The 25870-nt window shown below is 30.1% G+C and overlaps 6 protein-coding genes across 6 annotated transcripts; 2 read left to right on the forward strand and 4 right to left on the reverse strand.

Annotated features, from left to right (window-relative positions):
• Positions 1 to 1352: 1352 nt before the first annotated feature.
• Positions 1353 to 5626, forward strand: PGO_091210 (SET domain protein; the record flags this gene model as incomplete). The annotated part of the gene is made up of 7 exons (XM_028687710.1): positions 1353 to 1467; positions 2058 to 3428; positions 3640 to 3795; positions 4065 to 4169; positions 4392 to 4833; positions 5271 to 5358; positions 5567 to 5626. The coding sequence occupies 7 exons, from the start codon at positions 1353 to 1355 to the stop codon at positions 5624 to 5626; spliced, it is 2337 nt and encodes a 778-aa protein (XP_028543511.1).
• Positions 5627 to 6758: 1132 nt separating this feature from the next.
• Positions 6759 to 8234, reverse strand: PGO_091220 (cysteine proteinase gondepain 4; the record flags this gene model as incomplete). Its single annotated transcript, XM_028687711.1, has 1 exon — positions 6759 to 8234. One exon carries the CDS (start codon positions 8232 to 8234, stop codon positions 6759 to 6761), a length of 1476 nt encoding a protein of 491 aa, XP_028543512.1.
• A 2763-nt stretch (positions 8235 to 10997) lies between these two features.
• On the reverse strand, positions 10998 to 12479 carry PGO_091230 (cysteine proteinase gondepain 3; the record flags this gene model as incomplete). The annotated part of the gene is made up of 1 exon (XM_028687712.1): positions 10998 to 12479. One exon carries the CDS (start codon positions 12477 to 12479, stop codon positions 10998 to 11000), a length of 1482 nt encoding a protein of 493 aa, XP_028543513.1.
• Positions 12480 to 15220: 2741 nt separating this feature from the next.
• PGO_091240 (cysteine proteinase gondepain 2) lies at positions 15221 to 16735 on the reverse strand (the record flags this gene model as incomplete). The annotated part of the gene is made up of 1 exon (XM_028687713.1): positions 15221 to 16735. One exon carries the CDS (start codon positions 16733 to 16735, stop codon positions 15221 to 15223), a length of 1515 nt encoding a protein of 504 aa, XP_028543514.1.
• A 2974-nt stretch (positions 16736 to 19709) lies between these two features.
• Positions 19710 to 21090, forward strand: PGO_091250 (transcription factor with AP2 domain(s); the record flags this gene model as incomplete). The annotated part of the gene is made up of 4 exons (XM_028687714.1): positions 19710 to 19999; positions 20265 to 20481; positions 20682 to 20730; positions 20942 to 21090. 4 exons carry the CDS (start codon positions 19710 to 19712, stop codon positions 21088 to 21090), a joined length of 705 nt encoding a protein of 234 aa, XP_028543515.1.
• Positions 21091 to 21651: 561 nt separating this feature from the next.
• PGO_091260 (peptidyl-prolyl cis-trans isomerase) lies at positions 21652 to 22662 on the reverse strand (the record flags this gene model as incomplete). Its single annotated transcript, XM_028687715.1, has 3 exons — positions 21652 to 22143; positions 22440 to 22517; positions 22651 to 22662. The coding sequence occupies 3 exons, from the start codon at positions 22660 to 22662 to the stop codon at positions 21652 to 21654; spliced, it is 582 nt and encodes a 193-aa protein (XP_028543516.1).
• Between the last annotated feature and the right edge of the window lie 3208 nt (positions 22663 to 25870).

Consider the following 25870-nt stretch of genomic DNA (forward strand, 5'->3'; position numbering starts at 1 on the left):
GCAGTTTGCATGTGATGAAATATATTATATATGTTTAATGCATATATAACCCAATTTATATAGACACATTTACGACACCTCCATCAACAAAAGCTATTCTATTGTACTTTGTCATACCAGAAACGTTTTTCAAGTAACTCTATTTTTTTTTTTTTTTTTTTATCATACATAGGCATAAAGTTCCTGTGTGTCCTTGCGTTGTTGATAAATTTTTTTTTTTTTTTTTTTGGAAAGTGTTACATTAAGTGTTTGTTTTTGTTTTTGTTTAATTAATCTTATTATTATCATTTTTTTTTTTCTCGTATTTAGGACGTTCTTTTGTCCTTTCCCCGCTTGGCACGATCTGTTGTGCTTTCCTTGTTTGGAACACCCTGTATTATTTTTGTTTTCACTTTTCCTCTATTTTTCCAAAATTTTTTCCCGTATGTATAGTCTCATTTATGATGATATTTTCCCCTATGGTGTATTTGCACTGTCTCTCGGTTCATTTCTGATGTAAAAGTGTTCGTTGTACATTTCCTGCATGTAATATAATATGTGTCAACCTATGAAATGTATAATCGTTAATATGTATAAATGTGTGTGCATATATATACACACATATATGCATATGTTCATGTATGGTAAATTTTTTTCCTTACGGTGGAACACTAACAGAACCGATTTCCCTATATCATTCTTGTTATTATAAATTAAAAAAGTGTTCATGCCTTTTTTTCTTCATACATTTCGTCCTCATACATTATGCATACATACGTATATTCACGTTTGTTCGTATACATGTAGGTATAAACTGAAATTGTTAAATTTGATTCACACATTTCTATTTTTGTCATATCGCCTCTATCAATTTGTCAAGTCATTATTGAAAAGAAAAAAAAAAAAAAAAATTATTGCAGACTTTCAAAAGGTATATACAACATCTCACACCTCACCCTCCAAAACATACCATTATAATTAAATTTATCACCCATTTGAGACGCAAAAATAAAAAAACTGTTATTTCTTTAGAATTTCACATTGTGCTAATTTTTTAGGGACTCTACATTTTTTTTTTTTTTTTTTTGCTTTGTATGATGAATTCACACTCTGAAAATTCATTTGACTAATATCCCCTGAGTTGAATGTTTAACAGCATACAGCATTGTTTATCTTTCTACATATATGCTTACCAAGAACTCATAAAATTTGATGATGTTATGAACTTGCCTTCTACCACAATATAAATATAAATTTGCATATTACCAAGGGGAGAAAAGTAAAAAAAAAAAAAAAAAAAAAAAAAAAAAGACGCACACACAGAGATAGAGAGACGAAAAAGTGAAGCAGCACCAAGAAGACAAAGAAACGATATGGAGACAATTTTTAGGAAACTTAGGAGATCCCATAGGAAAAAAAAAGAAATGGTAGAAGTTGACATCATTGATGAAAAGGATTGGGCTCATGCAAAAACGCTCGATTTGGAAGGTACTGTTTCCATACTTAACTTATTCATTATGCATGTATATGTTCAAGAATGTACACAAAAAGGATTTCATATGAATTTGGGAGAGAATATATTTTCAGTCAGTACATGTATTTTTGTGTATTCCTCTTGAAAAGGGGGTAAATGAGGGGAGGGGTAAATTTTAGTCAAAATATGTAGGCTTATGGTGGAATGACCTTTCCTGCTTCTCTATATTCCGTTTTGAAGAATATTCAAAGGAAATGTGAAATTTATGCATGGATTGGTTGTAGAACCATTCAATATCATTGTGATTGAAATTATGCTTTTCTGGAAATGATTTTTGCTTAAACATTTCCTCTTTCACTTTCGATTTCGGTTTCGACTTTAGTTACGATTTCGATTTCGGTTTCGACTTTAGTTACGATTTCGATTTCGGTTTTGATTTCTGTTTCACTTTCACGTTTATTTTATTTTATTTTTATTTTTATTTTTTTCCTTTTCATATGCTATACATTGCATGCATAATAGTTTAATCCATTTCCCAGGTGCAAAAAAAAATTCTGGAAATATCTTCATTCATTCGTTACAAATTTCTTTTCCATCTTTACAGGGGATTCATTTGATTATTCTGAGAAAAAGCATAGAAATGATGTTGAAAAGACCGAAAATGAAAAAAGAGAAATTGGTATAGATGACTTTTACATGTTACATGATGATTTAGGGGATGTTAAAAACTACAAGAAGAAAAAATATCTTGTAGGCTCCTTTTCACGCATGAATGAAGATGGAACTAATGAAAGCACCGATTTTGCCAATGAATATTACATTAAAAACAAAAAAGATGAGAGGAATAGATGCACCAATGAGGGCGAATATATCGATCGAAGTAAAAACAAACATAAGAGTAGAGGTAAAAATGAACACGAAAGTGTAGGAGTAACAAGCAGGGAACCATATGCATATCATGATTTTGAAAAATACAAGTGTGAAACGAAGGAATATTCAGATGTAGAGGATGATATGGAGTCTTATGAGGAGGACGAGGAAGAAGAAGAGGAATACCCAGATGGGGTGGAAGTAGATGGGGAGGATGTAGATGAGGAGGAAGGAGAAGAGGAGGAAGGAGAAGAGGAATATGCAGATGGGGAGGAAGTAGATGGGGAATATGCATTTGAGGCAGGTGAAGTAGAGTACGGAGAAGAAGAGGAATACCCAGATGAAGAAGCGATTAATGAACACGTTGATGGTGAAACCGAAGATGTGTATGAAGACCAATATGAAAATGAAATGATAGAGGAAGAGTCAGATGGTGGAACGAATTCTAAATACAAGAGAGAAAAGTGCGAGGGAAGTAGAACACAAGTAAAAATTGGAGAACATAAAAGAATTGTGCCAGAGGAAAGCAATCAAATAAGTATAAAGGACGAGAAATCTGCAGATGTAGTTGAAGAATCAGAGGAGAACGAGGATTACGTAGATGAAAAATTAGAAATATATAATAATGAAGAAATAGATAAACAAGTTGAAATTGCATATGTTAAAGGCAAAGGTAGATGTATGTTTACACGAAAAAATTTAGATGCGGGTTCTATTATTTTTATTGAAAAACCATTATTAATAATTACACCTAGCTTAAATGAACAGTTATGGACGTATCTTAATAAGTTAAATAACGAAGACAATTTTGAATTACCTCTCAAATGGCACTATGCTGCATTATGTACTATAACATTACTGGACGAACGTGATTTTAAGGCGTGTATCGATAAATGGATTCCAGAACCAAATAGAGAGGCAGATGCTGATGTGTTCAATGTTTTAGAAAAGGTGTGCGAAAAAAAAACTTCCAAAAATGGAAAAAAGTATTATTATTACCAAAAGAAATTGATAGATCCACAAATATACGACAGGATAATACAAGTTTGGCATTACAATGCCTTTGGCCATCATACAGACAACGAGGGATTGGTTCTGTACAATCGTAAGGAGAAACACAGTGGAGACATGTGTTTTGGATTACTCTACATGTCTGCTCAGCTTGCATTAGACAGAAATGTCCAAGAGCGAGATATCACTGCAAGGGACGAGCTTTGTACCCCTTGTCCATGCGCATGTATGATGTGGCATGTAGCATTACACATATCTCTTTTTCCTCCCGTTCATATTTAATTATAATTTTTCACTTTCCAAAGGGATCTCTATGCTTGCACACAGTTGCAACTCAACTGCCTGTTGGCACTATGGAAACGATGACAGTTTTGTTCTGAGAGCTAGAGTTAAGCTAACAGTTGGTGACGAATTAACAATATCATACCTGGGAGACGATGATTTGTATAAATCCTGCAACAGTAAGGGGAGGAAAAAAGCGAAAAAAAAAAAAAAAAAAAAAAAGAAGATGAAGAAGAATAAGGAGTAAATGGGTCAAGAAAATTGTGCCTGTTCATATACTAAAGTTAATGTTTTTTATTTATTCTTTTTTTTTTTTCGTTCGGAAAAAGATGTGCACTACACTCCCCCCAAGACAAACGAATTATTTGAATCTTTACTATTCCCTAATGGTGTTTTTTTTTTTTTTTTTTTTTTTTTTCTTTTTATATATCAACCACTGGATACACAGTTAGAAGAGAGAAACTTACAAATTGGCTATTCGTGTGCATGTGCAGTAGATGCACGAACCCAATTGATTACTCAAGGGGGTTTAAATGCTCAACTTGCGGGATAGGTAAGGAAAAAAGGCATTGACATGCAAGGAGCGTCTATACACCCAACCCATGCATGCACATACATACACACATACGTACACACACACACACACATACATATAGATCTGAGTTGACATACACATCAGTGAACGCAGCTCATCGAGTAGACACGAGATTTGGTTATTTACCAAGGAGCGGCCATATATGATAAACAAATTTCTGTTTGCACCCCCACCTCCCAGGGACGTTCTTCATAAAAAGTGAATACCACGACGAAATCCCTATTATTACCAAGTGCAACATCTGTGAGTCCGAAATATCAGAAGCTACAGCATATGAATATATCGAATATGAAAATAGCTACATAGAAAGATTACAGGAAACAGACAAAAATGACATTTCAGATGCATTGGCCGTTTATATTCAAGCTGATAAAATATTTACACAACATTGGATTATGTATCAATTGTATACAATATTGTTTGAGGGGTATAGAGATAAGTGTAACTGGGAAAAGGCCATATACTATCAGATGCAAAGAATCAAATATGCTGTAGATGTCATTCCTAGGGCAAATTATGTATTGGCTTGGTTATACGAAGAATTGGGGGAAGCTCAGGCGAATTCGATAAATACAGACATATTACTATCAGAGAAGGATTTTACCATTTCCTATGAGGAGAAGTAAACAAGCAAATAGAAAAAATATATATTTTTTTATTTCATTTAGTGTGATTCTGCGGACGCTTATTTTTCGTTCATAATTGTACAATAGCAAAAGGAGTGCCTTATTTGCAAATGTGCATATATATATATATATGTGCACACTTTCCTATGTGTGTGTGTGGGAGGCATTGATGTGTTTTTTCATCTCGCCCCTAGTGTGGAAAATAATTCTTCGCATGTACACTAACGAGAGAAGAATAGGAGAACCTTTTTCCCAACATTACGAATTCTTGAATATATAAGGATCGCACAAAAATCGCTAATTCTTTTGTTCATTATTCTGCTAATACCGCTAATACTGCTAATACTGCAAATGCTGCAAATACTGCAAATGGTGCTAATTATTTTGTAATTTTTTTTTTTTTTTTTTTTCCCATCCGTTTACCCTTTTATAGAAAAAGAATATGTTCTCACTTTTTGAAGTCTATCCACCTGCTGGAAATACTGTGCGGATATTCTCACGATTATCTGAAGGATTCACTAGTAAGTATACCATCATGATTATGTATTTCTATCTGATTTGCTTCATAAGCACCTATAGACACATGTTTGTGATTGTGTTTTGTGTAATGTCTAGATCTGAATGACAATGCCACGCGTGCTATGCAGTGAAGATGCATCTACTTAGTGGAAATGTTTTGTGACCCCAATATGTGACACGAATTTTTTATCCCCCTTCCAATTCCTATAGAACAAATACTACCGAATTGACAGCCTAACGTGTACGGATGCACCACAAATCGAGGAGTAGTGAAACGGATAGAATCGGATTTAAATCATGTCATGTACCTTCACTCTCCCCACTCATGTTTAAGTAATCAAGAAAGCATGTGTATTTTAGAGGGCCCCTTAAAGGAGGACACATACATGCATACGTAAATGTATACATGCACATATGTAGACACACCCTTGACCGAATAACGGTACAGAAACCATCTGTATGCACATAGGGAAAAATATTAAAGTGAAAGCATCAAGACAACGTGTATATCATCATTTGAGGAATGTTAACATAATGAAATATCTTAATCAAAAAAAAAAATGCATACATATATATATATATATACATGTATATACTTGTTAAATTGGATAAAGGCAAGAAAATAAAAATCGAAGCTAAAGAGTCACATTGATTGCTATACTGCATGCTAATAAAAAACAAAAAGAAGAAAAACGCGCCTAATGGTGGCAAAAATTTCTTATTTGTTAATTTAATAATGTACCATTATTTTTTTCAATTTTAAAAAATTTTAAAATTGTTTCAAGAATCCATGTGTAATGCACAAATCCACACCACCAATCCCATTTGCTGCAATTTAATTTTTGTTTAGCTTTTGTTTCACTTTTGCTTAATTTTTGTCTTAATTTTTGCTTAATTTTTGGCTTAATCTTTGGCTTAATTTTTGGCATAATTTTTTTTTCCTCTTTTATGTACCAATTTACTTTACAACAATGTAAAAATGAGGAAAAAGCAGAAAAAAAAGCTATTAATCATGGAACACTAATATATAGTAGCATAAAAAAAAAAAAAAAAAAAAAAATAGGGGAAAAGTATTAAATCAAAAACGGAAAATTTGGTACATAGGCATTGTAATATAATAGCGGAAAATATATTGGGAACTTTATTTAATTTTTCTCTACATTTTTCTAGGTAAAATGTATATATACCCGAAAAAAAAAAGAAAAAAAAAAAGAAAAAAAAAGAATATGCATTGTACCTCGTAGATCTCTGTTGCTTGAATATTTAATAAAAGGAGGAAACAGTTTAACCCCTTTTTTTTTTTTTTTTTTTTTTTTTTTTTTTTCTCATTTTAATGTGAATATATGTAGAAAGCTGGAAATAATATATCTTTTGGCAAGCATGAGAAATGTGGTTAACAATTTTAATCAAGTAAGGGGACGTATGCAACACTCATGTTATTGGTCTTCTTCAAACCTAATTCGTCCGTCTCAATCCTCATAAATCCTTTTTCACCCCATGTAGTTCCCCATGAATTTTTAATAATGTAATAGTAATGTTTTTCATTTTTATTTAATTGGTTATTGAATATTTCTTCCATACCATAACCAACAAGCATAACTTCATGATTAGTTTCATCATTGGAATCACTGTTATAAATACCTTCAGTATAAATTGCAAAATCATCATCAGCATCAATATCCACAGTGAGGGGTCCTAAAAATTGAATAGCCTCTTTAAATTTATCACTTGGAATTTGAACATAACTTTTAATAGTGTATTTTTTCTTACACTGATTCGTACGACACTGTAATGGTTGAACACCAAAATATGGATAATCTTCTTCTGCACAGAAAAAACCTAATTCAATCATGTCATCAAATGCATATCCTGCCAAACCACCATAACATCCTAAGTTCTTAGCAGAACAATCAACTAATTCTTGTTCACTTATTGAAACTTGTTGATTTCTTCTAATAGCATATTGAGATTCTACACTTCCTACAACTGCAAATGCCCAACATGAACCACACATACCTTGATTCTTCACAGGTGTAACTGCATTTAATTCTCTCCAATCATAATGTATATTTTCAACAATTGCATTGGGGGATTTATATTTCTTTATAGCATCATCATAACTAGTCATGTATGGAGAATCTCCTAATATTTTACGTAAATCACGTTTTGAAATTAAAATACTTTTTTTTAATTCTTCAAATGATAGATCACTATACTGATTCAGTCCTGTTTTGTACAAAATATTCGGGTTGCTATTATGCCTTTCTATTTTTTTTAAATTTTCAGAGAAAGCAAGAAATCTTTCTTGCATTTCTTCAGAAGTTTTATATTTCTTTCCATGCTTCTTCATGAACAGGTAAAATGCATTCACTGTTTCTATGTTGGTCATCAAAAATCTAGTATCAAAAAAGTTTATATCATTTATTATTCTAGATGCCTTTAAATTCCCCACCCTTTTTTTACTCTCAGAAACAACTGCATTATTATATCTTCTATCATCTCCTTTCTTCTCTTTCAAATTGATTAGTTGTTCCTTTTCACTATCAAGTTCGCCATTCTTCAAATGGGTCACAATCAATTCTTCTAATTTAGAAACAATGAATTTTTTTCCTCCCTTACTTTTCAATAAGGATGTTATAATGTAATCATCATTGTTATGCTCATCAATGGAATTTCCATAAAAATGGTTATTATTTTCCTTCCCTGTACGGGTAAAGTAAACTGTTGATCCAGCAAATAAACATATGGCTGAAATGGAGAGGACTATAAGGATGTTTTTATTTCTCTTCGAACTTTTTTCATTAAATGATTTTTCTACAAACAACTCCTTTTCTGGTTTATGAGATTTGTCACTGGTATATTCTATGTGATACTCCATTTTATTAAAATTATTTTAAAAATATTTGGATTCCTCTCACTTTTTATCCTTTATTCGTACTTTTGCAAAAGTGCAATTTTGAGAAAAAAAAAAAACCACAAGATTAAAGAGGCGTTTTTCTTCGAAAGTGTACAATACTGCACTTTGGAAGCTTTTCAACTTGAAAAATATTTTATGCTTTTTATTTTAATTTTATATTTTTCTTTCGTTATTTTCTTGCGAAGCTTGTGTCAAAAAATTTGTATTTTTAAATTGTTAATGTATATACCTATAACGTTAAGTTTAGGTGCTTAAAAAAATGAAAAAAAAAAAAAAAAATCTTTCCTATAGCCCCCTTTGATTATTTAACAAATAAAAACTATTTTTTGTAACTTTTCCAAAAAAAAAATGCAATAAATAAAATCAAAAAAAAAAAAAAAAAAAAAAAAAAACGACCTAGTGAAGACTATTTTGAATCTCACATTTTTGTTATTATACTTAAAATGGACATCAAAGGAAAAGGGTTGGAGCGAGTGTTGAGAGGGGTGAAAAAAATAAGGTACATATATTTATTACCCCATATTACATTGGAAAACTGCAAAGTGCATATAATATAGTTAATTTGCGTATATATGTGTTGAATATATCTTTTTTCTCTTTACATGCGAATAAGAAATTAAGCAGTTTTTACAAAAATAAAATAAAACGAAAAAGCACGTACCGGAAAACAGTATTTTTAGGAGAAAAAAAAAAAAAAACGTGCTAAAATATATATACAATATGGATATTTATATATATTTATATATGTATGTACATTTTCAACAAAATTTTTCCACTAAAAGTGCAGTTTCTTATTTATCTTTTTCAGTTTGTTCTTCGTAACATTTTCGATATATTTATGTATGCATCCCATCAACCATCATTTGTTTTATTCCGACGAACTCCTCATATATTTTCCTTAAAAACTTGGCACAATGACACGGGACAATATGATACGAAACAGTAACATGGCACGTGATGGAGAGAATTCAATTTGCGAGGGCGCGCCCCCCTCCGCCTTGGTACCTTAGCCACTCGATCTATTCGTGTGAAGCTGGGAAAATATATACATACAATTCAGTTCTAGGGACAGATGAATAAAAGAATTTTACACATTTTCGCATAAGCTAAAACAGAACTTTTTGATATACATGTCCGCATGTAATTAATTTGCTAGCGCATAAATATATAAACACATAATTGCTTAAGTTTCGCTTTCTTAAATAAACATATTGAGACTCGGGAAAAAATGGACCCTTTTTTTAGTGCACTTATATGTATACTTCTATATATCTCATTATTTCTATGTGAGCATTTATTTTCGTTAATTAGTATCATGCTTCAATGGGCATGTTTGAAAAATTTTTTTTTTTGTTTTGCTTTTTCTTGTTTTGTTTTTTTTTCCTCTATTCCCCAATTTCACCATTTTCGGAAAAAAAAAAATGTACTAAATCTGTCTTACCCACCACCCCCCTCCACGAATACCAATCCTTCTCGTTTTCAAAAAAAATTATAAAAATATTGAACCAATAAAATTTCGAACAAAGGCATTTCTCAACATAAAGTAGTAAGACAATAAAGATCGTGTGCGAACTACAGTGAAAGCCATGCAAATTGCAAATTTTACTGCACACAAATTGTTACAAGCACGAACTAAATAAGCAAATGTCGACATAACTGCACACACTAGAGAATAATGTCGAATATCACATAAAACGGGTGCGAACAAAAAAATAAAAGATACCTTAAACTTAGGTTTTAATAGAATTTATCAATAAAAAACCATACCCCCCCCTTACCAATTTTCCCTCAACAAGTCTCCTTCATATATGCATAAGCAGAAAATTCGGAAAATCTTCAAAAGTTATATTATATACCTACTCGATAATGTAAAAAGGGGAAAAAAGAAACCAACATAAATAACACACCCCACCCTAAATAAAGGATTTTTTTCTTAAGAAAAATAAAATAAAGCATCATACCAAACATGCGCGCAGGTTGAAATATCATAAATTTTATTTTATTACTTTTTTTTTTTTATTTCGTGGCCCACTCCTTCTCTCCCCTTCAGAGACAAAGTGTTGCTATGGAACGCGCTTAATAATTCTGAACAGTACATGCTTTTTAATTTTTTTTTTTTTTTTTTTTTTTTTTTATTTCATGGCTCCCTCTCCTCTCCTTTCCCCTTTTTATGATCATGCGTTGTTAAGTCTAATTATTCTTAACAGTTCATGCTTTTTAATTATTTTTTTTTTTTTTTTATTCCATTTACATTTTATTTAATGCACATAACGAGGGGCTCAAATGGACTAACTAGCCAAATGGGAAAAAACGTAAAGTCTAGCAAATTTCTTTTATTATTAAAAAAAAAAAAAAAAAAAAATAGGTGTGCATTTTTATATACGTTTATTAAAAAAGTATCATATAAAAAAAATGTTCATTCAGAATGTATTTACAACATATCCATTTTGTTTCTTTGTAACTTGGTACGAATATATAACGATTGTATATAGCATAAGTTTGTTTCTTTAAACAGGGTTAGGTGAGCGAGTGAATTTGCATACAATTTTAAGGTACAATAATACTTAAAAACTAATCATGTTTTTGTATATACCTTGTGGATGTATGCACACGTGTAAAATTTGTAATACGCAACATTATTTCCTCTCCCCCTCTTAAAATATACCACCTCATATATACTCTCTTCTCTTCCCTTTATATACAAATTCGTTATAAGCCATGACTTTAAAATTCATCAATTAAAGGAATGAAGGCTTGTTCACCTAGACCGCAAGTCTTTTGTAATCCGAATTCATCTGTTTCAATTTTCATATATCCCTTTTCTCCCCATTTATCTCCCCAAGAATTTCTAATCAGATAGTAATAATGTTTTAAATTTTTTTTTGTCATAGCATCATATACCTCTTCCATACCATAACCAACTAAAATAACGGCATGATTAGCTGAAATTGAACATGGACCATCAAAAATACCTCCTTCATAGAAAGAAAAATCGTTACTTGCACAAATACTTACACTTATTGGTCCTATAAATTTAATTGCTTCCTTAAATCGAAGTTGAGGAATTTCTGTGTATGTCGTAATTTTATATTTATTCTTGCATCTATCAATATCACATAATTCTGGTGTTATATCAACATATGGATATTCATTTTCTTTACATAAACCTCCCAAATCTAACATATCTTCATAAGCTAGTGGGATGGTACCTCCATTACAACCATAATTTTTAAAGGAGCAATCAACCATTTCTTGTTCACTTAAGGAGACTAATTCATTCCTTCTAATAGCATACTGGGATTCGACAGTTCCTACTGTGCTAAAGGCCCAGCATGCACCACACATATGTTGATTCTTAACAGGTGTAACTGCATTTAATTCTCTCCAATCATGTTTAACATAATCAAAGGTTCCATCTTCTGGTTTGTACTTAGTAATTATATCTTCGTAATCTTTAAATCTTGGCATTTTATTTACATTGGTTTTAAAATCAATCTTTTTCAATGTTAAATATTTCTTTTGAAATTCTTCAAATGTTAGATCTCCAAAATGGTTCATTCCTTTTTTGTATAGCTTGTTCGGATTGCTGTTATGTGTTTGAATATTTTTTAAATTTTCAGAGAAAGCCATAAATCTTCGTTGCATTTCATCAGGGGTTTTGTATTCCTTTCCATGTTTTTTTATAAACATGTAAAATTGGTTCAACGATTCTAAGTTGGACATCATGAATTGGGTGTCAATGTGGGTATTCAAAGCATTCGGATTGGGTATTATTCCCACATTTGGTACATTTTTTCCATATGGACTAATACCACATCGACCATCATTACATTTTTTCTCTTTTACAAACCTCTGAGATGTAGTTTTATTTTCGCGATTGTCATTTTTTTTGTCATAATTTAATATTAACTCTTGCAATTTGGATGCAATGAATTTTTTTCCATTTTTTGTTCTTAATATGAAATTAATTATGTAATCATCATTCGCATTTCCCTCGAGTGTCTGTTTATACAGATCATCATTTTTTGCGGATTTTGAAAAGTAAAATGTAGTACATGCGAATATGCAAATAACTAAAACGGACAGAGCGATAAGGTAGTGCTTCTTTTTTTTTAAATTTACCTTACCATAATTCCCCTTTTCCATAAAAGACTCTTTTTCATCGCTTATAGGAAGCTTGGAATTGTATTGCATATGATATTCCATTGTGAAAAAAAAAAAAAAAATAATACGCGGTAAGTGGTAGGTTGTGGCAGTAGGCAGTTAGCGGTTCGCTTCGACAAAAACGAGATGCAAAAAGGGTCTGTGTGCTGGTGTTTTTTCTCGACAATATATATATATATATTTACAACACGTAGATGTACATGTTCGCTATGTTACACGTACACTTGCACGTAAATGTGTTGGGGCCTATTTTATTCATCCTCTTTGGAAAAACTTCGGATCTCTTAGATTATACTAGAGTTATTATGATCTAGGTGCCATCACAATGACAGCAAAAAAAAAAAAAAAAAAAAAAAAAAAAAAAAAAAAAAAAAAAAAAAAAAAAAAAAAAAAAAAAAAAAAAAAAAAAAAAAAAAAAAAAAAAAAAAAAAACAAAAAAAACCAAAAAGAACTAAAAAAAAAAAAAAAAAAAAAAAATGGGCAAAAGGGACTAAACGTACAAGTAACATGAAAAAACCAAAATTCATAACCTATAAATATAAAAATGTACATAAAAAATCGGAAATATATTAAATCTTTATTTATTTTTAAGAAAAACTTAAAATATGTTACTTATAAAATTTGTACCACCTAATTATAAAAGGTACATGGAGAGTGGAGGGGGAAAAAAAAAAAAAAATAAATAAATAAAAATAACGGGCTTCTTTTTTTTTTTTTTTTTACATTCATAGAAGAAAAAAAACATATGCTTAGCTTATGTGTTCAAAAAATTATTTTATTTAAAAGGAACAATGAAACGTTAAACTGAAAACCTTTTCATAATTATTTTTCCTAATATTGGAGAGCCGGGGGAGGAGGAGTAATATTAGTAGGGTTCCTTCTTCTGTAACCCCCTTATTACCTTCTGCACAATTTAAAAAAAAAACGTATTTTTTTTTTTTTTTTTTTTATATTAAAAATTATTGGAAGCGCTATTTTCTTAAATAGGTATAGATATTATATTTGGAAATCTTCAAACGGAGTATGGTTGTCATAAAATAAACGTATATACTTTTTTTTTTTTTATTTAGGTGTTATTCACACAATGCATGTTTGCACGTACACATATATATAAGTGTATATGAACAATATTATGGATTTTTGTGCATATGCATAATATGATCTTTTTCTAGTGCTAGTATATACATTCAACTTGCTTCTTCTTTTATTTTTTTTGTCACGTCTGTTGCGCTATTTTCTTTGCTTCTACAAGGGGGTCTAAAAAGGTAAATCTCATCATTGCATTTGTTATCATTGCATCGTCATATTCGCATCATTATCATCATTTTTTTTTTTTTTTTTTGTTCCAAAAAATACCTAAGGGTTCGCAAAAATAAAATAAAAGCGAAAAAGCAGTGAAGAAAATACATGGTGTCCCCACTTCACCTTCCCCAATATATCACATCATTACATTAAAGGCAGATGTTGGCAAATAATCTATTTCTCATTTAATAGGAAAAAGAGAGAGATATGTAATCAGTGCGTGAATTTTTCAAATTCGTGCAAATTTTAGCATACAAGAAAAAAAAAGGCGAGGAAATTTTTTACAACACTTTTTTATGAAATATATATATATATATATATACATATATTTTTATTTGATGTTGTTTTTTCCCCTTCTGCTGAAACCTCACAATGCGTGACCCTAAAGGCATAATTTTAACACGCATACATATCCCCCCACCTTCTCGTACAACCATTTGACCTCGTTATGCAATGTTCTTGTTCCTATCTATATGAAGAAAAATGTTCACATTCATTTTAAAGGAAAAGTAAGAGATATGTCTTATTTCTTATTGGAACAACTACACAAGTTTGCACCATTCGTGTTTGTGTATTTTTTGTTTGCACCACTGCCGTTCGATAGAGTCCTGTGTAATTTTTTTTTTTTTTTGAGTATATTTTCTCAACTCTACAGATGAAAAAGGAGGAAAAATGTGTCGTCATGACAAACAAGGTTGACGGAAATTCCTATTATTTTTTCTTATTTACATAAAAAGTAAGGGGCTAATTATCTTTGGAATGCATGTAGAAAAAAAAAAAAAGAAAAAAATAATGAAAACTGGTGAAACCATATGTGAATCGTTTTTCCTTGTGAGTATATTATTATGTACACAACATATATTACAGATAAAAATACACATTTTGTTTTAACTGGTATGTATTTAATTGTTCTTTACTTCTTTTTTAAAATGGTGTGTACAATTACAGTGCAGTGCAGAAAGGAGTAACATTGTAATATGTGGTTAAAAGAACGTGGGGTGAAAAAAACCGAATTCGAGCGCGGGAAAAACCTTTCTCATATTCGAAATAAAAGAGGGATGTCTTATAATGGAACCTGCAATAATGTGTGTCAAGCAAAAATGCACTGTACCATTAGTTTATAAAGACGCATGTTCATGTTTTATGGGCGTGTGTTTCTGTACTTGACAAGAATACACTAATTCGTGCAGTTGAAAAAAGCTACTCTGAAATGGAATTTAAGGATTACGGCATAATACGTATAGTTGGATGTGAAAATTTGCAAATTCAGAAAAAAAAAAAAAAAAAAAAAAAAAATTTATATGCGCCCTTTCCGTATGCACATTCGTGTGTGTGCGTGCGAAATGGGAAAATGTGGTAGCAGTAATTCCAGACGATTAATATATAATTCAGGTAAGGGTACATATGATATATATATATATATATATATATATATATATATATATACATATATCCCCTTGAATATCATTGTTTTTTCTTTGTTAATCTACCAATGCTGCCATTGCCTCATCACCAAGGGCACATTGCCTTCTGTATCCATTTAGGTCTGTTTCAAATCTCATAAATCCTTTCTCACCCCAATCCATACCCCACGAATTTTTAATAATATAATAATAGTGTTTTTTGTTCATTTGGGTATCCTCATCATATATTTCTTCAACACCAAAACCAACGATAATGACAGCGTGGTTTGGTTTATTTCCACAATCTACATCAAATATACCACCTTGATAAAAAGTGAAATCATCACAAACAGCTATGCTAACACTTATGGGTCCAATATATCTAATAGCTTCTTTAAATTTAAATTCAGGTATTTCTAAAAAGTTATTAACTTTATACTTCTTTTTACAAGTATCCTTTTTACATACATCTGTATCAACAGCATAGTATGGATAATCCATAATTGAACAGAGACTACCCATTTCTACCATATCTTCAAAAGCTAATGGAATCAAACCTCCATTACACCCTAAATTGTTCTTTGAACAATCAACTAACTGTTGTTCACTTATGCTTACAATTTCATTTTTTCTAATGGCATATTGTGATTCAACAACTCCTACTGCACTGAATGCCCAACATGAACCACAATTTCCTTGATCCTTCACAGGAGTAACACCTTTATGTAATCTCCAATCATAAGCAGCACGATCAAATGTTGCATCATCGGGTTTATACTTTTTAATTACTTCATCATATGTAACAAGACCTTTTATGTTATTTTCATTCTTTTTCAAATCAAATGTTTTTAGAGTTAAATATTTCTTCTGAAATTGTTCAAAGGTTAAATCTCCAAATTTGTTCATCCCTTTTCTGTATAAGCTTTTTTTTTTACTCTGGTTATGCGTTTGAATCTTTTTTAAATTATCCAAAAATGCAATAAACCCTTCTTGCATTTCATCAGCAGTAGTGTAATTCTTTTTATATTCCTTCACAAACAAGTAAAAGGCGTTCACTGATTCTAAGTTGGCCATCAAAAATTTAGGATCGGCTAGGTTTATTATGTCATTCCTCTGGGTTACCTTCAAATTCCCAAATCGATTCTTGTAGTGTTCTTCTGCTCTTCCTCCATCCTTTACACTTTCCTTATTTATGCTAGGAATTTCAGTTCCATCAATGTGTTGCTCATAACCGAAATTAGAATCTTGCATATCTTCTGACGTATCAGCAGTTTTGCCATAGGATGCCAGATATTCTGATAACTTGGAGGCAATAAATTTTTTTCCACTTTCACTATTCAAAAAGGAATTTATAATGGAATCATCACTGCTTTGTTCATCCAATGAATTGCCATACACAGGGTTATAATTTTCCTTCTGTGTACGAGAATAATAAATTGCACAACCACCCAGCAGGCATACTGTTGAAACAGAAAGTGCTATAAAGATATTTTTATTTCTTTTCACACCTGTTTCCATCAATGGTTTATGTACAAATGACTCATTTTCTATTTTTCCCGACCTGCTTGATGAGTATTCAACGTGGTATTCCATAGTTCAAAAAAAAAAAAAAAAAGAAGAGAACAGAATGGTATATAGTATGTAGAATGGAAAACTTTTTGCTAAAAGTTAAAAGATCGGAGATTATATATTTTTCTATGAATGTAAGAACTGCTATACATATAAAATATATATCATCAAAAATATGCTTGTGTCGCTGAGATATAGGGTTTGTTTGTGTGGATGTGTAGAGTATATATTAATACATTTACATAATGTTTCAGCTTAATGCTGATGGGGTTGGAGGGTGGAAAAAAAAAAAAGTCTCATATATCTCAATTTCTCAAAAAATGTATGCAAAATTTTATCTATGATTCAAGCTTAACTGCTGAATCAGGCGGAACGTTTGGAAAAAAAAAAAAATAAAATAAAAAAGGAATTTCTGGGGTTTTTACAAAAAAGTGCTCATTCCTTTCACATTTGCATATTAAAAGCCTGCACAAATTTTCTAAAAATGTTCAATAAATTTATAACCCATTCTAAACATTAAAAAGAGGAAAAAAAAAAAAAAGAAACAACAAAAAATATCCCTTACAAAAATTAAACAAATAAGAACAAAAACTAAAAATCGGCTTTCAATAACTCTCCCATTTGAAGTTAAAGGTTCTCGTAGCAAAGATAAAAGTACGAAAAAAAAATACTATAAAAAGTGGTGAGAAAAAAAAAAAAAAAAAAAAAAAAAAACACAGAAGATTTTTAAAAATAAGAGCCAAAAGTTAAAAGAAAAAGAGGGAAAAGAAAGGGTGTTCATTTTTCTTATATTTTTTTTTTTTTTTTTTTTTTTTTTAATCTCGCATGTGCTAATGAGTATACATGATCTCTCAATCAAAATGAAAAAAAAAAAGAAAAAAAAAAAAAAACATCAAAAAATTGTTTTATAAAAATCACATTCAGTGGAATATATATTCGAAGATGGGGTTGGGATGCCACTAATGATGTACCTATCTGTTTTACATGCATGTGAGAAAAGAAGGAAGAGAGAAGAATTTGAGGGAAAGAAGTAACAGTAATGGGGGGGGAAAAAAAAAAAAAAAAAAAACATTTTAAATCTTTTTTTTTTGTTACATACTTTGACGAATATATTATAATTAGTGGAATAACTCATACACTACATGACAACTTCACATGGTTACAAACAAAAAATTCCTCAAAAAAAAAAAAAAAAAATTTATTCAATGGGGACATAGTGGAGGAGGAGATAGGTTATAATAGGAAGACAAATAAATGCGCTACTTACAATTCAATCAAAAAAAATGAAAAATAGAAAATTTCAATAAAGAAAAAAAAAAAAAAAAAAAAAAAACAAAAAAAAAAAAAAAAGTCAAAAAAATGTGAATAATAAAACATAAATATGTGACAATGCTGTTTTTCTTTCTTTTTTGAAATATTTTCATTATAATTTTGTACACAAAAAAAAAAAAAAAAAACCTACACAATTATCATAGTTTTATACTCTCCTCGAAGAAAACATTTCATTACTTCGTTCATACAAGGGACATATATAAAATACATTTTAATACCCTCACAACATGTTCTTAAAAAAAAAAAAAAAAAACCTACAACTTCAGTACAAAACCTGTTATGAAAGAATAATAGGACATTTTAATTCCATCTTTACCTTTTCTTCTTCAAGTTGATATGTTTATGTCTCACAGTTTTGCATATACCCACTTGCTTGTAATGTCAAAAAAGAATCTGTTTGACGTTACAATGGATGATAAGACTAACGAGAATAAGACAAAAAGGAATTGAAAACAAAGCAACTACACGGTATGTGTGTAAGGGAGGAGGTGGGGTGAGGGGAAAAAACCCTAAGGAGAAAGTAAAAATTATGTAAAAATGTACAAATGGAACAAGTATTTTGACTTCATTTTTATTACCACATACATATGGCCCATATAATATATGTTTTTTTTTTTTTTTTTTTTTTTTTTTTTTTTTTTTTTGTAAGCAACGAAAAAGTGGGCTCAAGCTGTAAAATACAATTTTTAAACAAAATTTGTTTTTACCGCATAAATTTTCCTGAACTGTGCATAACATACCCGACCTGTTTATTGCGCTGAACATATATATATATTTATATTATACATTTTAAAGGGTATTTTTTTTTTTTTTTCTCTTTTCAAACTATGGGTTTTGTAAATTTTTGGTGAAAAGGTAGAGAAATTCCAATCCATTTTCCCCTTCAGCAAATTTTCCCAGATCATAGTGATTAAGATTAACCCAAAAAGTGTTTTATCTATAATGTGTAAAAGGGTGAACAAAAAAAATGAAGAAAAAAAAAAAAAAAAAAAAAATGGAACAAGTTGAGCCCATCAAAAGGTTCATGCTATACACATTAAGCAGTGTATTTATATGAACACATATATACGTGAAGAACTTGTGAAAGTGTCACCCATACACATCTACTAATTTGTGTTATTTCGAGAAAGGTGTAACCTAGTGAACACACAAATGAATACCTATTTAGAGCAAAGGTTGTCCCCCTTGCTATACATGGACGATGTAAAACAAAAAAAAAAAAAAAAAAAAAAAAAAATTTTGTAAAAAAAAGTAAATTACTCTGAGGATACTTCTGATATTTATTCACAAAATAAAAAAAAAAAAAAAAAAACATTTCAACAAATTGTTCATTTTTATGCATAATATGAGAGGTGTTACTCTTAAAAAAAGAAACAAAAAATTGTAATTTTTTTTTTTTTTTTTTTTTTTTTTTTCTTTTTTCCATATTGCCCACCATATTATGCCAATTTATGTATAAGCACATTACTAGCACGTCGTAACAAAAATGGAAAGGCAACTTGTGCAGCAAAAAATAAGATGTTCATTCATCACTAGATAGGACATGTTGATTCATCACTTCTTGGGATACGCATATATATATACATATTTATGTAGTAGCATGTATACATAGTAATACGTGCGCGTGTTCAGTTATGGATTTTCTATACAATCATTCTTCGCAAGTATGAATATATACAAAGGAGGTAATCAACTAATATGGACGTCAGGGCCTCACCAAAAGTTGCTTCATTCATATTTAAACCAATACATACATACTAGCATCGTAAATAAAGATAGAAAAAGTTCAACACTCTTTAATACTACTAAAAACAACCCATTAGTAGAAAGATTGGAAGACAAGAACTCATCTAGTGATAATGCTCTAAATCCACACATAAACAAAAAGTCGGATTTTATTCAGTACATTTTTAAGTGGGGAATAGGAAACAAGTTCCGTGCGGACCCCGAAAACAGGTTTAACTTTTATAACTTAAAAGAGAGAGAGAAATGAAAGAAAAGAAAAAAAAAAAAAAAAAAAAAAAAAAAAACGAACAAGCCACCATGGAAGGATGTATAGCACCTATGTCGATATAGCTATAGTGGAAATGCTACAAAATGAAAAGAAGATTGAATGACCATTGATGCATGACCATATTACAGTGCCATTATTAAAAAAAAATTATCGGTTATAAGGACTAATTCGTTTGTACTTTTCCTTTACGTGTTCCTTTCAATTTAGATTTCACCCTGTTCATCTTAGTCGCTCCAAGGAAGTAACCATTCGGAAAGACTACTTTGATTCTGTTAATGAAAATATTAAGTATGAAAAATTAAATGAACAATGGGAAGTTTTCTGGTTTGAAAACAACAAACTAAATGCTAAACCATTCCCTGTTAAGAAATATGGAATTGAATCAGCCAAAAAAGAAGCAATCAAATTTTACGAATCCTTGAAAGTAAAAAAGAAAATAGAAAATAGAAAAATATTTAAAAAATATCCATGTTCCCTTTAGAATAATATATTACAACCTTGATTTTACTTTTTCGGATATCCCCTTTGTTGGAATTTTTTTTTTTTTTCTCATTACAATATTCTCCTTCATGATTGATGCATGAATCTTAATCCGTATTTTTTTTTTTTTAAATCCCATTTTAGCAAAATGATCGTATCAATACAAAGCCACAATATAAGTCTGGAATAGAAGGTAGGCCTAGAACTCTCGTCTTATATGAAAAGACTCTCCTCAGAACGCACATTTGTGTAGTTTATGCATTGCGCTATGTACACAATGAAATGCTTAAAAGAACACACACATATATGTTATGTGTGTGCTTTGTGTGTGTATATAGATTCCCATATGTTCCACTTACACATGTATTTTTTTGTTAACGTGCATCTTTTACCCACCCATGTAGGGGTTCACTATGATGTTATCACCAACTGCTGGATGTCCTTTTATCGAGAAAAGAACTTTCCTGTGTGTAGATCTTTTTCGGCCGAATATCACGGGTTCGAAACGGCCAAAAAATTGGCTATAGATAGGGTTAATAAATATAAGCAATGACGAATCAAAGAAGCACTATCCAAGATGTAATCAGCGTTGTATGATTAGAACAAAGAGGTTATATCAAATTTGCAGTGAACTAGAAAAATGAATTATTGTGGAGGAAATTTTCATTGCAGTGGAATTCATTTTGTTCTATCGTGCAGACATATATTATTTTTTCAGTTCTTTTTTTTTTCAAATGTGCAATAAAATCCCCTTCACAGTTCAGAGTGGAGCGGTATATTTAGCAGCTTAAGTAAATAAACAATTCATATACCACATGGAATATATTGAATATGTGGATTGTGTAATTATTCCTTTTTCATTTTTTGTTATTCATTTTTTTTCACCTGTTTTATCTTTTAAGCTCATCATTAGAATTAACTTTTTTCTCATTTTTTATCTTTTCTCTGTTATGCTTTTCTTATGTATCGTCTTAACATTTTGTTTAAAAAAAAAAAAAAAAAAAAAAAAAAGTAGCTATTTCCATAAAACCTAAACTAGTACTACATTTCCGATAAGCATAAATGTGGTATGTGCGAAAAACGAACAAAAAATAAATCATGTACATAAGCGACATTAAAGCACACCTGATTTTGTTACTAGAACTCGTTTTACTGGTTGTCCTGAATCTGTACCTACAGCTTCAATCTGAACCAATTTATCCAATCCTTCAATTACCTCCCCAAAAACAACATGTCTTCCATCGAGCCAAGGAGTCGGAACAAATAAAATAAAAAATTGACTTCCGTTGGTATTTTTTCCAGCATTAGCCATGGATAACATTCCCCGTTTGGTATGTTTTAAAGTGAAATTTTCATCTTTAAATTTTTCTCCATATATGCTCAGCCCACCAGTTCCATTAAAGTGTGTTATATCACCACCTTGTGCCATAAAATTTGGTATTATACGATGAAATATCGAATTCGTGTAATTCAACATTTTCCCATTAACTACTGTTCCTTTGCATATGCTCACGAAATTATCCACTGTCTTGGGGGCTACTTTCCCATACAACCCAAACGTTATTCTCCCGATTGGCTTGTTATTTATACTTATATCGAAATAAGCCTAACGTTGTTTTGAATTTAAAACAAAGAGAAAAAAAAAATATATATATATATATATATAAACAGACAGGCATAAAAAAAAAGGTACCCTTAAAAAATTATGAACAGGTAAGGGAAAAAGCTCAGTAGCTCAAAAAAAAAAAAAAAAAAAAAAAAAAAGGTAGGTTTCCATCAATTTTAGCTAATTCACAATCTATTTTTGCTCTCATTATATCACGCCCTCTGATGTTACTTATCGATAAAAATAACATTTCTTAAAACATAACATTTCATGTTTTTCTTATCCCTTTTTCTTACCTTGTGAGTAATTTCATGATTCTCTGCCTTAACACAACACTTTTGCAGCAAAAATAATATGACTAAAACTGTCGAGAGCTGAAAAAAAAAAAAAGGAATGAAAAACATATTTTTGTATAAATACAAATCATCAGTAAAAGAATATTCAATCTCCATTCATCTTTTCTTCCTATTTTTCTTTATATATTTGTATATATATATTTTATCTCACTAATTTGTTCATTTTTAAAGATTTGCGTTTTTATTTTATTATTTAAAGGTCTAATAAAACATATGATGACTTTTTAGGGGTGTAAGAATATTTTTACTAAAGTAGCTAATTCTCCTTGTTTTTTCAAAAAATGAAAAAAAAAAAAAAAAAAAAATTAACCGTTCTTTGCTGTACATATGAATTCTTTTTTTAGGAAATGTAACACATGAATGGACTTGAAAAAAATTTTAGGCAGTTTTTATAAGGCTATATTTGCACCACAAATTGATGAAGAATTAAACATTGTGAATTTGTTTATGTATAAGATAGCGCATGTGTGGATTGGTCCAATAATGAAAATTTGTACAATAATATGAGTACCCTTTTTTTTTTTTTTTTTTTTTTTTTTGTAACGGTTACACCATTTCATCACCATTTTAAGTGAGATGTTCCAAATTCCCTTACGCAGCTGAATTTTATCCGAACGAAAAAAAGTAGGAAATAAAAAATAAAAAGGAAGCATCCCCTAAATTTTCCCATTTGTTGTTCCTACTAAACCAGGAATGACACCAAATGGATAAAAAATTTGTGCATAATCCTTTACGTGTATACACACATATATATGTTTGTAAGATGTTGTAATTTTTGCTACTTTTCTTTTGAGTTACAGCATTTCACAAGGTGCCTTTTTTATACCCTTAATGGGAAAGGGATAGGAAAAAGGGAAAGAGCAAAAAAATGGAATATACATCATAGTGATGCATAAATATTCCCACATACATATCCTTGGAAGGGGAAGTCTTTAGAAAAACTTATGTGATGAATTTTAAAAGAAAAAAAAAAAAAAAAAAAAACGCGCACATACGTATATACTATATATATATATATACCTAACTGCATGCATATATATACTTAAACGATAGGACATTTCTTACAGCTAAAAAAAAAAATAAAATGAAAAAACTAATTAAAAATGGTTCATTCTAAAATATTTTGACTCTATTTTGTTTTTTCTCGCTCAAAATAGATTAAAAACTTACATTACTTTAAAAAATTGGGGAGAACCTCAAATTAGAAACATGACGGGAGTTTTGTGAGCCCACAGTGCCCAGTAAAATGTTAAAATTATTTATTCGTTCAAGTCGGCTTTTCACAACAAGCAGCTGTTTATATGTGACTAGCGTATATAAAGATATGCTTATATATATAATCCGCTGTAATTTATGTGTTTACTTCTTTCATATTATCCACCGACAGGGGCCGTCCTACTAATAATCTCCTTTAGCAACTTTGTCTTAGTATACACCTCATATATTCTTCATCATCACGCATCGTGATGTGTGTTCAGTAGCAAAGGAATTTTACAGAACCATTGTAAATTTTAAATTTTCTTGTACCATTAAACTTGGTTCGCCGCATCAATTTCTATTTAATTAAAATTCCAACGTATCTAACCGTGCATTATTTTTCAGTTACCCTGGGTGTGCCCTTCGTATGGATGTATATATAATATATATATATGTATATTTTTTTTTTTTTTTTCTCCTTTATGTAATACCTGGGCAAGTTTACGTTCTTTCAAACTTTGTTGTCTGTCTTGTCTTATTTTTATTTCATCTCCTCTGCTTCCTTTCATTGAAAATTAACTGTATGTCTCCTCACGTCTTACTTCTCTTCAAAAGGTACCCCATATGCAATGTTTTTTTTTTTTTTTTTTTTTTTTCCTCATAACAAAGTGGAAAGACAGGTAATTATCTTTTCCTGTTTGTGCAGGATGATCAATTTTTTTAAATCGCCTGATCTACAAAAATTGCTGAATTTTTTTTTTTTTGTCATATTTTGTCTGAATGGTGGTGCATTAAAGGGAACAGAGGGGGGAAATAAAACTGTTCATTATTTGCCATAAGGCATATGCCCTTAGTTAACTTCTAACCCCATGTGGTGCATGTATATAAAACAAACGAAATAATGCTACGTAAAATAAACCCATACGCATGCTCATACACATGCTCATACACAAGCTCATACGTGTTCTCAGAAGTTCTTTCATAATCTTGGTCACTTTAAAACAGACAGTTTTGTTACTTCCTTCAACAGACGGGGGAAAAAAAAAAAAAAAAATTGTTGCACAACGCTTGCTAAGGAAGAACAGCGCGAGTAGCATATAACTTCTAAACTCTTGTACGTAATGCACAACAAATAGGAGTTGCAATATCTACCAAATATTTTCTCTTTGCAGAATAGTTTTATATATATATGTATGTTTATACTTTCAAGTTTAATGCATGTCACTTCTCAACTGCATGTGTATGTTTTGGTTAGATTTGTTATCTGTAAAATTCTGACCCAATTAACAATGTGTGAGAAAAAAAAAAAAAAAAAAAAAAAAAAAAAAAAAAAAAACTAATTTCATGACCACACTATATATGCATGTGTGTTGCACATTTTTGAGAAAATTGAAAAAAAAAAAAAAAAATATAATTTTTTAGATATATCTATAAAAAGAATAACATGTGATATATTTTGTAAAAACATGATACAACAGATCATTCATATTTGTTTTTCCTTTTATTTTATATTTGAAAATGAGAAAAATGTCAAATTGTTCGCATTTTTTTGTAAAATCTTTTGTGCATATATATGAATGAGAAGTTATTTTATTTTTTTATTTTCTTTTTCCTTTTTTATTTTCCCCGTTTTACATTTTCTTTTTTTTGTCATATTATTGAAGAGGCTTTACTTTATACTAAAATGAATATAAAGTTAATTTCTTCTCAAGCTTATAGACACATTTTCGCATAAATTTTTTAAATGACGTTACTCATACGTTTGTGTATGTGTAAATGTATTTGCGCACATATATAGGTGTATACATATTCATTTATATATTTTGAGAACAGGACAATAGAAATAAAGTCTATGTAGACCCAAAGGAGGGAACAGAATATAAACAATAAAAAAAGAAAAAAGAAAAAAAAAAAAAAAAAAGCATAATTTACGAGCATTCAGCATAGGTAGTAGCACACATAAGGGTAGATACTTCTTTGTAAACACATAGAAATGAATTTTGCTGAAAAACGTTATAGGAAAATTTTGCATTACAATTAGCAATCTGTATGTTTTATCACCTTTTGCAAATGTCACTTTACTAATAATTTTTTTTTTTTTCTCCCATTTTTTTCCCCCCTTTTTTTTTTCACAGTCCCCTCCCCCAATTTTTGCAATTTAAGAGATATCCCAC

Source organism: Plasmodium gonderi (genome assembly GCF_002157705.1).
Source record: "Plasmodium gonderi DNA, contig: Chr09, whole genome shotgun sequence".
Taxonomy (NCBI): domain Eukaryota; phylum Apicomplexa; class Aconoidasida; order Haemosporida; family Plasmodiidae; genus Plasmodium; species Plasmodium gonderi.